Genomic DNA, 14,876 nt, shown 5'->3' with positions numbered 1-14,876 from the left:
AACACTATATCCCTTGTGCCATATTCATAAACTTTGCAGTGTTTCTGCAGATAGGTCTTAAACTTCTTCCAGTCCTCTTCCATCGCTTCTTCTCCCAGGTCTCGAATTCTGCCAGTCATTTCTGCCAGCTCCATGTAGTCTATTACTTGCATCTGCCATTCTTCCAGAGTGGGCAAATCTTGTGTCTTCCAATACTTTGCGATAAGTATTCTTGCTGCTGTTGTCGCATACATAAAAAACGTTCTGTCTTTCTTTAACACCAATTGGCCGACTATGCCCAAGAGAAAGGCCTCTGGTTTCTTGGGGAAGGTATATTTAAATACCTTTTTCAATTCATTATATATCGTCTCCCAGAAAGCCTTAATCTTTGGGCACGTCCACCAAAGGTGAAAGAATGTACCCTCAGTTTCTTTACATTTCCAACATTTATTATCTGGCAAGTGATAAATTTTAGCAAGCTTGACTGGGGTTATGTACCACCTGTAAATCATTTTCATAATATTCTCTCTTAAGGCATTACATGCCGTAAACTTCATGCCGGTGGTCCACAACTTTTCCCAGTCAGCAAACATAATATTATGACCTATGTCCTGTGCCCATTTAATCATTGCTGATTTAACTGTTTCATCCTGAGTATTCCATTTCAACAGCAAATTATACATTCTTGAAAGAATCTTAGTTTTAGGTTCCAACAATTCTGTTTCCAATTTCGATTTTTCCACCTGGAAGCCCAGTTTTTTATCCATATTGTAGGCCTCTCTTATTTGATAATAATGTAGCCAATCTCGCACTCTATCTTTTAGTTTCTCAAAACTCTGCAATTTCCCTTTATCTCCTTCTTGTTCTAAAATCTCCCAATATTTCGGCCACTTGGCCTCCATATTGAGTCTTTTCAGAGCCTTTGCCTCCATGGGTGACAACCACCTTGGGGTCTTGCTTTCCAATAAATTCTTTTAGGGAACTATTGAGTTGAATTCTCTCAGCGCTGCCCCTCGACTCCACCTCAGAGGAAAGCTACCTTGCATCTCAGAGAATTACAGAAATCCTACACAGCCCAAATACAACAAAAACCCACCCACAGCACAGGACTCGATATGGCTAATCTGACCCAACAATACCCCCCCCCCCATCCCACGCAATCAAATCTCACTGCCACCGGCGTAGCAACCCTCGCTGACGCCTGGGGCGCCCAAAGTGGTTTGAGGTTCTTTTCTACGAGCGAAGAGATTGTCCCTCTATCGCTGCAACTCTGACCGCTTTGTCAACCGAGCTCGATGGCATGCCGGAATTGTCATTCGGAACTGCTTCGGGACTAAAGAGACCCGGCTCTTGAGCCACGTCCCCTAAGAGGAAGGTAAGGCTCCCACGCCGCAGCTGCGACCAACACTTGCGGCCTCCAACTGAATTTGGCTTTTCACTTTGATTTAAAGCGGCCCTGTTGTTTTTAGCCAGCGATCAACGAACTAGAAAGCAAGTCCCGTTAAACTTCACTTTTAAGTCAAACACGCGTAGCGTTAAACTGATAGCTGTCGTGAAGCGCAATTCTGTGCCTAACTCGGAAGTTCAATAGCGCTTATTGCCAGTTAGGTATGCATATAATTGCACTCTTTTAATGTGTCCGCTTAAAATAAGTCCCATCGGTTTCAGGGTAAGAGGGTGCGGGACTGCCGCTTTCGAGTGGTTTCATCTCCACCTTCATCGCTTCACTGCTATTCGCACGTTACTTCGCCACTGCGGTAACCGCAGTTAACACCATCCATCTCTCTCTCTTGTAAGAGCAGATGCAATCAATTAAATAACTAAATAAAGTTTAACATCATCCATCCATCTCTCGCTCTCGCTCTCTTTTTAACTGCAGAGACGCCGCGAGGCAAGGCGAACCGCCCCTCCTTCGCTTTCCAGGAGGACGTGAGCAAAGCTTTACCCATGACTACCGGAAGTCTGCGCCATTAGCCTTTCCCCCGTTTCCTATCTCTGAGGCGTTCGCTTGTCGCTGTCGCCGGAGCTGCCGCCATGTTAGGGGCCGGGTGGACGGCGCGGGGCCGGCGGCTCTTGCCGTTGGCTTGTCGGCTCTTGCAGCCTCGTCCTCCGCGCCGCGTTTGCTCGAGTGGCCGCCTTCGAGGTGACTCCGCCGCCGCCTCTGGCCTGTCCGAGGCCGGGCTGCAGCCGCTGCGGGATAAGTTTGGCGGGCTGAGCGTGCGCCTGTCCCAGCTGCGCTCCCCGGAGAGCCTGGAGCCAGAAACCTTCCGGAGGTGCCTGCAGGGCAAGTGCCTTTTGCTGAGCCTCTGGGGAGACTGGCGCGTCTTTGCAGGGTCGGCGCTCGAGCAGCTGCCTGGCAGACCAAAGCTCGCTCATTTATTCTGCTTTTTTCGTGGTGGGCGATCAGCTTGTTGGTTGCGCAACACTGTCCTGTCAAATATAACGATGATGCAACCTGGATTTGCCGATATAGGATTTAGAATCCAACCATGCCTTGTTTCATCCGAATCCTAGCTTCATATCCTGGCTTCCTGCCCAGTCCGAATGGAATTAATTGAATCCATATTTAGTTTTCTTGCACAACAAAGGAAGCAGAAAAGCCACTGTATCTTGCAGCCAAATTGCCTGTTTCTTTGTATCTCTGTACAAATACAGCTAGTGTGATTAATGCCAGCCTTTAGCTTTCAGATACAGGGGATCATTCAAAAGGATAATTCATTTTAGCTTGTGCACATATTTCTTTTATCACTGAAGCAACCATAGCTACCCCTTATACAGTATATGGACATTGTATATATAGAGGGCTTGATGAGGCAAGTGACCCTCACTTGTTGCAAGCCTCCAAGAGCTAGCGAGCCCCACCTGGCCAGCATAGACATCAGTATATTCTGCTGTTCTTCTCTCCTCCCAGATTCTATCAGGCAATGGAAAACAGAAGGCTACGTAGCAGTCTGGCTGCATGTTCCTATTCTACAAAGCAGATTTATAGCTGTGGCTGCAGAGCAAGGCTTTGCCTTCCACCATGCAGAATCGGACTCTGCCACACTCACCCTTTGGCTAGCAGAAGGACACAGCAGGTTACCCCATTATGCTACTCATCAAGTAGGAGTTGCAGGTGAGCTTCAGAGAGAGAGAGAAACATTGTGTATTGTTGTCGGTGTTGGTGCTAACAGTGGCAAATAATAACCAGAGTTGTGGATCCCGCCTCAATTCACAAAATTTTCCAGACCACAAAAGTTGGTTTAGGATTGTAGCATAGCTAAATCGGTAGAGGGCAGCAAAGACAAAAAATACTTTTTGATTTCTTTTTAAGGGCATGTTTGAGCATGTTTTCGAGCTTATGGGAAAAACAATACAGTCGTACCTTGGAAGTCGAACGGAATCCGTTCCGGAAGTCCGTTCGACTTTCAAAACGTTCAAAAACCATATTACGGATTCTGACTGGCTGCAGGAAGCTCCTACAGCCAATCAGAAGCCCATCGGACATTCGGCTTCCAATAATAGTTTAAAAAACCAGAACAGTCACTGTTCGGGACTGTTCGGGTTGGCGACGTTCGGGAGCCAAAACATTCGAGAACTAAGCTGTTCGAAAAACCAAGGTACAACTGTACAGTAATTACAGTGGTGCCCCGCAAGACGAACGCCTCGCAAGACGGAAAACCCGCAAGACGAAAGGGTTTTCCGTTTTGGAGGCGCTTCGCAAAACGAATTTCCCTATGGGCTTGCTTCGCAAGACGAAATGTCTTGTGAGTCCCTGCGGGTTTTTTCCCCTTTTTTCCCCCTTTTCCTAAGCCGCTAAGCCGCTTATCAGCTGATCCGTTGATAAGCCGCTTAACAGCTGATCGCTAAAAGCCGCTAAACCGCTAATAGCGCTAATCCGCTAAGCTGTCAATGGGCTTGCTTCGCAAGACGAAAAAACCGCTATACAAAGAGCCTCACGGAACGGATTAATTTCGTCTTGCGAGGCACCACTGTAAAACATGGCTCACCCACCCGGGTCTCAGTGATACAGACCAGATCAGCCTCCTTATCCACAATCAGATCATGGCTGAGGGAGGTCTTATTCAAAGCCAACCTGGCATTCAACAGCAGCAGCCGCCACAGACCTAAGAGGTAGCTGAAAGGACAAGAACAATTTCCCAGGTTGGACAAGGTACTGGCACATGGCATAGTCACTGACTGCCTGTGCTGTGTGCCTGTTATCTGGCCTCCCCTCACCCTACCTCTCCTTACCTAGAACCATTTTTTGTACCTGTACCTCACTTCTGCAGGCTATTTCTGTCTCCAGACAACTGTAAGAGCATGCCTCTGTCAGGTGAAAATATAATGCTGAAAGCACTGTCAGGGTATGCATGCCAATCTCAGTTTCTTAAAGAAACCCTGTTGTCTTCAGTGATTTTTGAAATATAATGGTAGTTAGCTTTGCCCTAAAGCACTTACATTTCAAACAAATGCTACTTCCTGCCTATTTCCGCAGTAACTCAATGCACAGGAAGGTTTTAATAATAACGTACTGTACTGTACGGTTATTATTTTTCATACAAACTTTTTTACAACACAAAAGTAAAAAGGACATTATGATTGAAACCAAAGTAAAATGTCCGCTGAGTCATACACTTCACTATATTGTTAAAAATAGTATTATGCTTTCAATATGCTCTGGTAACCTCTAGGTTAAATTACTGCAACGTGTTATATGTAGGGCTGCCTATGAAGACAGTTCAGAAATTTCTGCCGGTACAGAATTCGCTGGCCAGATTGCTCATTCACACTTAGTGTCATAGAAATCTGAGACTCCTTTTGTAACACAAAAGCCAAGCGCATTCTTAGCAGGTAACTTCCAAATTGATGTGAGCTTTTGCTTTGCATCCTAAATAAGATTCCACACCAACCAGAACACTGCCAACCATGTACCAGAAGGACAAAGTCATATCATTGTATGGCATAGGCTAGAAGACTTATGACCAATTTCCTAAGGAATGTCCTTTCAGAATGTTACATCAGGGTTGCTGTTTCATTTATAAACCATTCCTCCCACACATAAAAGTGTGATTAGTTTATTAAGCGTGCATATGGAAATACTTTTGCTTTGGAGTCTATATGCCTTCATAAATGTAATCTCATTGTCCTCCAAAAATGTAGGATTAAAACATAACATGCAGGCAGCCCACAGAAGTCAGTGGCTAAACATGCATTCAGAAGCCATTGCCTGTCCATTAAGAGGCTTTAAATTTTGGGTAAGGTGGGCAGAGAGACAGGGCAAAACTGATGCAGAGTGGAAAGATCAGGCACACACAGGCACATTTTGACAGGGTTGTGGATCATCAGCCTCATAACTAAGAAACATCTGAGCCACTTGTTTCAGATTTGGGGAAGTGATCGCTATATTGGTCTCGTCATGAGAGATGGCATTTCCAGTGGTATCTTTTCTCTAAAGAATCATCCTTAATTTCCCCCTCTCCCCTTAAAGAACATCCAGTGCTTTGAATATAACATTCGATCATTGGTTCTTCATTAAGAATCAAAGGATACAGAAAATATTCTTTCTCCAACAGGTGCTGTATTAGATGTCCACACTGGGAAAGTATTGGTCGTACAGGACAGGAATAAAGTAAGTCTTTCACATCATCTTGAAGAAATAATTTGGTGCTGGAAGGTTTTGGCACAAGATCCGTGCATTGCACGGTCTTGTGCATAAGACCTTGCACACCATCTCAAGATGTGTCCTTGCTCAATGCCTGCACTAAGTCTTCCACAGCATTTCGCAGAACAGTGCCACCACCAGAATTTCTTCCTCTGGCCTATATCAAGATCCAGCCCTTTGACTTGAATGTAGTGAATTGTATTAACAAGCCTGTTTGTCTTTTATATCATGTAATGGTTAAAAGTTAACTTTATTCGCTTCCATCTGTAGTGACAAAATGACAAAGGCCAATACTTTTGAGTGTAGATCATCTCTGTGATCATTGTTTTTGCCAATGATTAGTTGGGATAGCAATGGTCTGAAGTAATACTTTTTCATCAGCTAACTATATTTAGAAAGGGTAATTCAGTTCTGGAAGTTCCTAAACAATCTGTACAAAAGCTCACTGTGAGTTTTACTGGATTTTGATGCTGGCATTTTGCTTTTGCTTTTCCTTTTAAGTCATTGATGTTATCTTCATAATCTTTTGTTTGAACTTAAGGCTTGAGTGGGTTTTGTTTTTTCAGTTTGTGGAGCCTTCACACACTCTTTATTTGGTGGGTTGAAATTCAGCCATTTGTTAAATTAACAGACAATCAGCAAGTGTACATTAAAAGTGAAGTGTTATGCATTCTCACTCCCCAGTGTCCCACCACAGTGGAACACTTCTGAGTAATAATGCATTGGATCAAGTTGAACATATATTGTTTGTGCCTTTAAATGTTTCATAGCCATTACAGGATGTTACAGACAGAATTACAGGGAGTAGATGGGTTTGGTAGAATCTAGGATGGAAACTGAAGAAAAATTTAAACCATTAAGCTGCGAGGAGCAGCCTAATTTCTCTTGGTATTTTGGGAAAAAAAGCAAGCTACATTTGAGGTTTTAAAAATAAGCTACTGGGCGTCTGCTGTAATTTGCTTGAAGAGAATTTATTAAAAGTTTTAGCAGAGACAGCAAGGCAGCCAAAACTGGCAGAGTAACTCTAGTCTGTACAATTCACTCCATAAGCAGTAACCCATGTTGAATTGTACATGACTTAAAGCTACAATGCATGAGTCAATTGCATTGGCATACATGTGTTGAATCTAATTTAGACCTATGGACTTGAATGAGATTTAAATAATAATAATAATAATAATAATAATAATTTATTATTTATACCCCACCCACCTGGCTGGGTTTCCCCAGCCATTCTGGGCAGCTTACAACACGTAAAAAAATTATAAAACATCAGTCATTAAAAACTTTCCTACACAGGGCTGCCTTCAGATGTCTTCTAAACATAAGATAGTTGTTTATTTCTTTGACATCTGATGGGAGGGCGTTCCACAAGTCGGGCACCACGACCGAGAAGGCCCTCTGCCTGGTTCCCTGTAACCTCACTTCTTACAGTGAGGGAACCGCCAGAAGGCCCTCAGTGCTGGACCTCAGTGTCTGGACTGAACGATGGAGGTGGAGACACTCCTTCAGGTATACTGATGTCCTATCAGTCTTATGGCCCCTACAATATTACTGTGTTGGGTTATCCTGGGGCTGAAGCCTGTGTAACGTGGTCATTGTAACCCACGCTCAAGCATCAAGAGATACCCACCCATCATGAGGTCGTTTGATGACGTACTCACATTAGTCATGCAGAGAAGGCACCAGATGGTGGATAGTAGTGGCTGAACCACCCCTTTGCTAGGAAAATGGGGCCTGAGAGGAAAAGGATTGGAATGACATTGCAATCACAACTGCCAGCACCATAGCCAAGAGGATTTTCTGCTATGCAACCGGGATAGTTGTAGTTGAAACCAGGTAAAGCCAATAGCCATGATCAGGTGGGGCAAATACTAGGGCCCCAGAAGGGCCCATCACATGCTTGTATGGCCTGGCAGTATAAATAAAGGTTCTGGGCCAGACAGCTACATTTACCACTGCTTCTCTTACCCCAAAAGTTTCTGATTGTCGCCCCCAACACACACATCGGAGGTGGAGCAAAGGAGTGTTGGGCATTGGGTAGATAATAGTGGCTGTGGATGCCTCACCCCATACTTCTCTTTATAGCGCAGGACCAAGGAAGTGCAAGAGCATGATGCTTTCAGCGCTGCCACCCATTCCCACTTCCCAGTAAGCTTGGAGGGGGCCCTACCCAAGCGAGGGTGTCTTGTCTAAGGCTTCATCAAACCCGGTACCAGCACCAGCCATGATTCAGCAGTGTTAGGCACCCTGGCCCTTTGGGATTGTCAATCATGGGGTTTAAACCCACTTATCCCCATGTTATACTGTGACCACTGTGGGTTCTTTTCCAAACAGAGGCGTGTTTTGTCTGCGACATCATGATGCATTTATAGCCCCAGCAGAGCAATAAATTACACATCTGAGCTGATAACAAGAATGGACCACTATTCATAGGGCTTGCCAGATTATTTAAACTGCACATATACACTTCGCTGCTTGGCCTCATAGCTGAACCTGCCAAAGCACAAGTGTTAGTTGTGGTCGTGGTGGTTTCTGTAATGTGGAACTGGAAGGCAGCCACTGAATATCCATCACACGATAATTGCCTCCACTCACTACAAATCTAAGGTAGATATGAATCAATAACTTGGTGAATTAAACCTTAACAGTTTGAGGATCCAGTTTGAGAATTTATGTATCTTAAATTCAGTGGAAAGTATAACTGATGAAAGATACGTTAAGAATGGCATAGAAATAATAAATTGAAATATAAAACTCTTAAGAACTTTATACCGTATCTTAAAACTATTTATTACCTATACTAAAAAAATGCTGGGATAGTTAAAAATTCTCAGCCAGCAACCAAATTATATATACCAGGAAGCATTTATTTCTATTGTTTTCTATAAGGTCTTGCTTATTTTCAGTTACCTTCTGATATTCTGGTTGAATAATTGCTTTTTCTTTGTCTTAGCTGTACGATTAGTTTTCAACTCACACTAGCTATACAGCACATTTAATTAATGGAAAGGCAGGCATTATATGTTTCATTTGTAATTCAAAAGTTCAAGGACAAATCCTCCAATGTAGCAAGTAATGTAAAACTGCCTGCGTTTTGACAAATTGCCAGGTTAATGCTTAAGTTTGGCACACAAATTGTAAGCTGTTAACTGGCTACAGTTATACAGTTTGCAGCACAGGAAAATTCACACATCCCAATTTGGAAAAAATAACCCTCTTTTCTGGATATCTGATGGGCGATGGAGAATATAATATTAATAGATTCAAGAAATAACAATTCCTCCAAAAATACGTTTTAAAACACACTTTTAAGCAAGGGAGAGCGAGTTTATGAAGAACCATATTGTACTTGTTAAGGATTTGGCTTTCTGCCTTAAAAAAAAAAAATTGCTTGAAATTTGCCAGTAGCTACTTTTAGATTCAGAAACAGTGTGCTTAGGAACTTCACAGCACTTTAGATTCCAGTGGTGTGGCCAAATGTATTGAAAGTTCAAAGTCTATGTATTTGTGTAACGGTGACCTGCACTGTGTTAAGAGCTGCATATGTGACGTCAGGGCTGAAGAGCATTAAAATGCAAAACAGTTTCCAGCCATGAAAAGCAAAGTCTAAAGGCCCATGAAACAAAATAGGTTACCCACCAATTGGTTTTGTATGTAAATTAGTGAAGAACCCATTAATATGCTGTGAAGCAGGGGTGGGAGTGTCTCTGCACTCTGCTTTCATACCCTCATCTCAGCCAGTGTGGTGTAGTGGTTAAGAGCGGTGGACTCGTAATCTGGTGAACTGGGTTCGCGTCTCCGCTCCTCCACATGCAGCTGCTGGGTGACCTTGGGCTAGTCACACTTCTCTGAAGCCTCTCAGCCTCACTCACCTCACAGAGTGTTTGTTGTGTGGGAGGAAGGAAAAGGAGAATGTTAGCCGCTTTGAGACTCCTGCGGGTAGTGATAAAGCAGGATATCAAATCCAAACTCCTCTTCTTCTTTTCTTCTGATGGGACTGGCAATTTTCTGTAGTATGGCCCCTGTTGCATTATGGAAACCAGAAGGTCACTCTCTCTCACACACAAACTTGCTTATCCCATGGGGGCAGGGAAGTAGCAGCAAAAGTGACCAAGATGCATTGCCTAGAGCTGATGTGGGGACCCCTTTTGAATGCCAGGGTTAATCCCCCCCCTTGGGCAACATTATTATTATTACCCTACCCATCTGCCTGGGTTTCCCCAGCCACTCTAGGCTGCTCCCAACAGAATATTAAAAACATGATAAAGGATCAAACATTAAAAACTTCCCTACACAGAGCTGCCTTCAGATGTCTTCTAAATGTCAGATAGTTGTTCATTTCTTCGACATTTGCTGGGAGGGCGTTCCACAGGGCTGGTGCCACTACCGAGAAGGCCCTCTGCGTCGTTCCCTGTAACCTTACTTCTCGCGGTGAGGGAACCACCAGAAGGCCCTCGGAGCTGGACCTCAGTTGAATGATGGCGGTAGAGACGCTCCTTCAAGTATACTGGGCCGAGGCCGTTTAGGGCTTTAAAGCTTAGCACCAACACTTTGAATTGTGCTCGGAAATGTACTGGGAGCCAATGTAGGTCTTTCAGGACCGGTGTCCTTCAGGACCTTCCAGGGGTCACATGTAGTTGGGGGCAGAGGCAAAAGAAAGGGATGCAACTCCTATTTTTATGCAATAGGCTACATTCTACCCATGCAAAAGCCAGACTCCTGTCTCTTATCTGGGCAAGAGGCATGATGATGGTTCAAGGATACATCCAGTCAAGTGAATGCACAGCAGAGCTGATGGGTCTTCATGGTCTGGAGAGAGTCCTGAGAGCCAGATAGAGAGGTCTGAAAGCCTGTGCTTGGCCTGCAAACTGGAGGTTCCCACTGCTTGCCTAGAGAATCCCTGTCAGTCGCGGTACTGCTGCAATAGAGCAAAATGAGCAGGGGCAGGGTGGTGCAGAAACCTCTCCCCATGCACAGTGTCAGTGAAATAACTAAGCATGCTCCTCTCCCCACAACCCTTGCTCATGCTTCGTGGCAGGAGCCTTCACCATGACAGGGAGAGAGCATGCAAAACATTGGAAATTAGCTGCACTTAGATCCCATTGAAATCAATTGGACATGTCATTCACAACTAAACAATGGTTGGTTTCAGTGTGGGCTGTGTGCAACAAACACTGGATCCAACTAATTGACTACAGAAATTCTAGATTCAGGTAGATTACCATCATCCTTGACCACTGGCCCTGTTAGCTAGGGATGATGGGAGTTGTAGTCCCAAAACAGCTGGAGGGACAAGTTTGGCCATCACTGTTATAGACTAAGTTTGTTCTGGTATGTACATTTTCATTTTTGCATCCAAGGTTGAAACACCTTTTAGGTATTATACAAAAATGAAACAAAAATGGGGGAAAAAATGGTGCTAGTGGACTATTTTTTTATGACTACAGAAAGTTTTCCTTCTCTTATTGTGCACCGACCAAGTGAGTTGGAAGGATACTACTGCTTTAGGAAACACTCAGCCCCCCCCCCCATAACCACACATTAATCTGAAGCTGATCTAACAAAAATGGGAAAGATAATCAGAAATATGTAAATCAAAGCAATGCATTCAATATACCTGTCCTTCTTTGAAACAAATGTCATTAGCAGTAGGTATCACACCACGCTGGTAAAAAACCTTTATCCATTTTGGTTTTTAAACATTACACAAGCACATGATTCATCAGCTGGCACACAAGAACTTCAGCTTTATTTTTCAGCTTCATAACCAAAAATGATGTGATGCACATTGGTTATTACAGACACAAAAGTAAAATTCATAGCCAGTGCAGTATAGAACAGTACTACAATCAATCACTGTTTAGAAAATGTACTGATGTTTGCAAACATTGAAGTAGAGTATACATGATTAAATATTAGATTACATAGGCTCCAGTCCAACAGAGAGTTAGGTACACTTAAGGCCATAGGCTTAAACTTGCCTAACTCGGCATTGGATTGTGGCTATAGAATATAATTACCTATAGCAGCTTTTAAAAACTGTTAATGAGCAGCAATGTTGCAAGTATAAACCATCTAACAGTCATCAGACAAATCAGTGTATGTTTTCTTGCAATATAATAGACATCTACTATATGTCTATTATATTGCAAAACACGTAGACACCTAATTGTATTTTGGTGATCACATTTGCAAAAACAAAAGAAAGGACCAGTCAAGAGAGGCAGCAATTTATTTCTGGTGTCTTGTCGAAGGAAACAGATTAACCATATGGTTGTTTTTATTCCCCTGTTAAGACAAGAAATGCATGGAAATTTCCAGGAGGATTGTCTGAACCTGGCGAAGATATTGGTAAGTACTTGGCTATTTCAGTAATTACATAAGGTTGGTCCTTCCTCACCTCCCAAGTCGCCATGCCTGCAATTTCTTTGAAACCTGTTGATGGCAAATGGAAACTTCTGGCTGTAAGTAGGTAAAATGACGAATCCTATAGCACATCAAAATTGTTTGCATCCTTATTCCTAGTAAGTAATTTTTCTTAATTTATATACACAAGGCATGGCATGATTTTATATCTAAAAGAATAACTCAGTGAAAACTGTCTTAATTTACTAATCTAGTCATGACAACTTAGTATTTAGTTACACTGGAAGCATATCTTGATTTCAGTGAAACTGATTTTTGGTTAAGTGAGCACACTTTGTAGCCTACCAACCTAGGCTACACCCTTACCTGGGAATAAGTCCCACTGAACTCAACAGGACCTATTTCTGAATAGATATGTTAATCTCACAAAATATACTTTGTCTGCAAGGTGGAAAACAATGGTATGAATCAACATACTAAAGAGAGAATAGCAATTTGGTAGCACAGCAAAGCAGTCAGCCAACATTTTGCTAACGCATCAACAATCAGCATGTACTGTGCAACTCACATTTTGCTATATGGCATGGATTGTGCGCAGGAGCAACTCCTATTTAAAATTTACTATGTTGTTTCTCAAGGTTTGTGGTGCCTTTGTATCGGATGATGTTCAAGGCAGACTGTTGCAAATTTTGTTACAATGATGTGAACGTTATAATGTCGTTATTTTAAAATAAATGTGGCTGCCCTGATATTTTTGTAAGCCAAACCATGGTTTGCAAACCTGCTTCTAAACCTGTAGGCCAAACCATGGTTTGCAAACCCAGCAGAACCAAGCTTCTAAAATGGTTTCATGCTAAATACAGCTAGGAAAAACGTTTGTGCAGAATTAATGCTAACCTTAGATATCTCCAGATTTGAAAGAGAGGGGAAACAGCATATGTAGGAAGGGAAGAGTGTCATGATCACCAATCTTTTAGAGGGAATTAAGCAGCCCCTGTAAGGCAGGCTAGGGGAATTAATTTAGAATCTTACATTTTAATATCTGCCGACTTCCTTGGCCTCAAATGAAAGAAACTCAGAACAGGGAACAAACTCAGAACAAATGAGGAGCCCACTTGAACATCTGAATGGGAGACATAACTCTAGGGCCATAAATTATCTTATACCTTGGTTGTCAAATGGAATCCATTCAGGAAGTCCTTTTGACTTCTGAAAATGTTAGAAAACCAAGGCGCAGCTTCCAATTAGCTGCAGGAGCTGTCTGCACTCAATCGGGAGCTGCTGAAGTCGCGTCAGACATTCAGGTTCCAAAGAACATTTGCAAACCAGAACACTCACTCCCAGGTTTGCAGCATTCGGGAGCCAAAATGTTCGAGTCCCAAGGTACGATTGTAGTGTCAGTAATGCCATTGCTAGATCACTCTTAAATCCACAATGAACTCTTGCAATAAGAGGCTACTTACTACTTGGAAGGAGTGGCTCTGTCTTCCACATGTGCTTATAATTCTAAGTGCCACTGTAACAACCCATTTATTTTAGTTTACTTATGGACATTGATACTGTATACCACCCATGATTAAAATCACAGAGTGATTAATAATTACACATAAGACATATACCTAATTTCATAATTCCTAATTATGCATTTGCTGGACTGGGCTTTTTAAAATTATTTTTAGAGCCACAAACTCATTTCCAAAATGTAAGTTCTACATAGCAGAAATGAAGAAATTTATTAATGTTGCCTGTATTCAAGGCCAAGGTTGTGTTTTGAAGCTCTGAGATAGCTCAGTCAGTAGAGCATGGGACTCTTAAATCTCAGGGTTGTGGGTTTGAGCCTCACGTTGGGCAAACTATTCCTGCATTTTGGGGGGCTGGACTAGGATGTTCCTAGTGGTCCCTTCCAACTCTACAGTTTTATAATTCAGGTCGTACCTAGGATTAATCATAAATGCAGTAGCTCTGTTTTTTAACAGCACAGAAAACTTTTGACAGCAATTGTTTTGTTTGGTATAAGGTGGTTTCATATACATTGCATTTCAAATTAAAACACCTGCAATAGTGCTTTTATAATATCTACAACCAAAGTATTTTGTGGAGAGGGTTTTTTTTGGGGTGGATATATTTTTCACTCAGTCTAACAGAGGGAGGGGTGGTGCTGTTGAAGGCATGTTTACCACAACTGAAAATCTAACGGCAAAGCGAGAGAGAAGATGGAGGAGAGAATTACAGTTAATGCTTTTAAAAAAGGAACTCTTTCTTTTCCTCCTCCTTAGGGAACACAGCAGTTCGAGAAGTCTTCGAGGAGACTGGCATTAAGTCAGAATTCAAGTCCCTCCTAAGCATACGGCAGCAACACAGACACCCGGGAGCCTTTGGCAAGTCAGATATGTACATCATCTGCCGAATGCAGCCTTCCTCTTTCAAAATCAGTTTATGCCAACAGGAGTGCCTGAGGTGTGAGTGGATGGACCTAGCTGAGCTTGCCAAGACATCAGACACTACTCCAATCACCAGCAGTATTGCTAGATTGCTTCTTTATGGGTATAGGGAAGGGTTTGATAAAATTGATTTAACCATGAGAGAATTTCCATCTGTGTATACAGGCCTTTTCTATAAGCTGTACCACAGAGAGCTGCCAGAGAATTATAGAAACATGACAGGTTAGCAAATACATTTAGTGTTGTTGTTTTTTGGCTTAGAAAAAAAAATCCCTTGTACTAAAATATACATATATTCTGTTCCAAATTAAATTCCCTTTTCTACCTTGAAATGCTAATGTTTCTCTAGCTATGCACATTTTTAATCCCCTTTCATCTTGAATGGCCCAAATAATATATATTTTTAACTCTACCCCCAAACCATCAAGTTGGAAACAAGCTGG

General features: G+C 42.5%; 1 protein-coding gene and 1 long non-coding RNA gene across 2 annotated transcripts; one reads left to right on the top strand and one right to left on the bottom strand.

Annotated features, from left to right (window-relative positions):
- Positions 1–1,858: 1,858 nt before the first annotated feature.
- NUDT6 (nudix hydrolase 6) lies at positions 1,859–14,663 on the top strand. Its single transcript, XM_079990529.1, has 5 exons — positions 1,859–2,263; positions 2,891–3,094; positions 5,535–5,590; positions 11,923–11,977; positions 14,269–14,663. The coding sequence occupies exons 1-5, from the start codon at positions 2,014–2,016 to the stop codon at positions 14,658–14,660; spliced, it is 957 nt and encodes a 318-aa protein (XP_079846655.1). The 5' UTR covers positions 1,859–2,013; the 3' UTR covers positions 14,661–14,663.
- LOC307224088 lies at positions 11,345–14,262 on the bottom strand. The gene is made up of 2 exons (XR_013842417.1): positions 12,813–14,262; positions 11,345–12,779 (listed from the first exon to the last, which is right to left on the bottom strand). It is a non-coding gene; the product is annotated as an uncharacterized lncRNA (long non-coding RNA).
- Positions 14,664–14,876: the final 213 nt, after the last annotated feature.

The sequence above is a fragment of the Podarcis cretensis genome, assembly GCF_951804945.1.
Source record: "Podarcis cretensis genome assembly, chromosome: 9".
Classification (NCBI taxonomy): domain Eukaryota; kingdom Metazoa; phylum Chordata; class Lepidosauria; order Squamata; family Lacertidae; genus Podarcis; species Podarcis cretensis.
This window is presented reverse-complemented; position numbering and strand designations above follow the sequence as displayed.

Bases quoted from the DNA above. Each gene is read 5' to 3' on its own strand.
- NUDT6 (XM_079990529.1), top strand. From the start codon at position 2,014: ATGTTAGGGGCCGGGTGGACGGCGCGGGGCCGGCGGCTCTTGCCGTTG. The intron at 3,095-5,534 runs GTGAGCTTCAGA...TTTCTCCAACAG, and splicing joins TCATCAAGTAGGAGTTGCAG to GTGCTGTATTAGATGTCCAC. The intron at 5,591-11,922 runs GTAAGTCTTTCA...TCCCCTGTTAAG, and splicing joins TCGTACAGGACAGGAATAAA to ACAAGAAATGCATGGAAATT.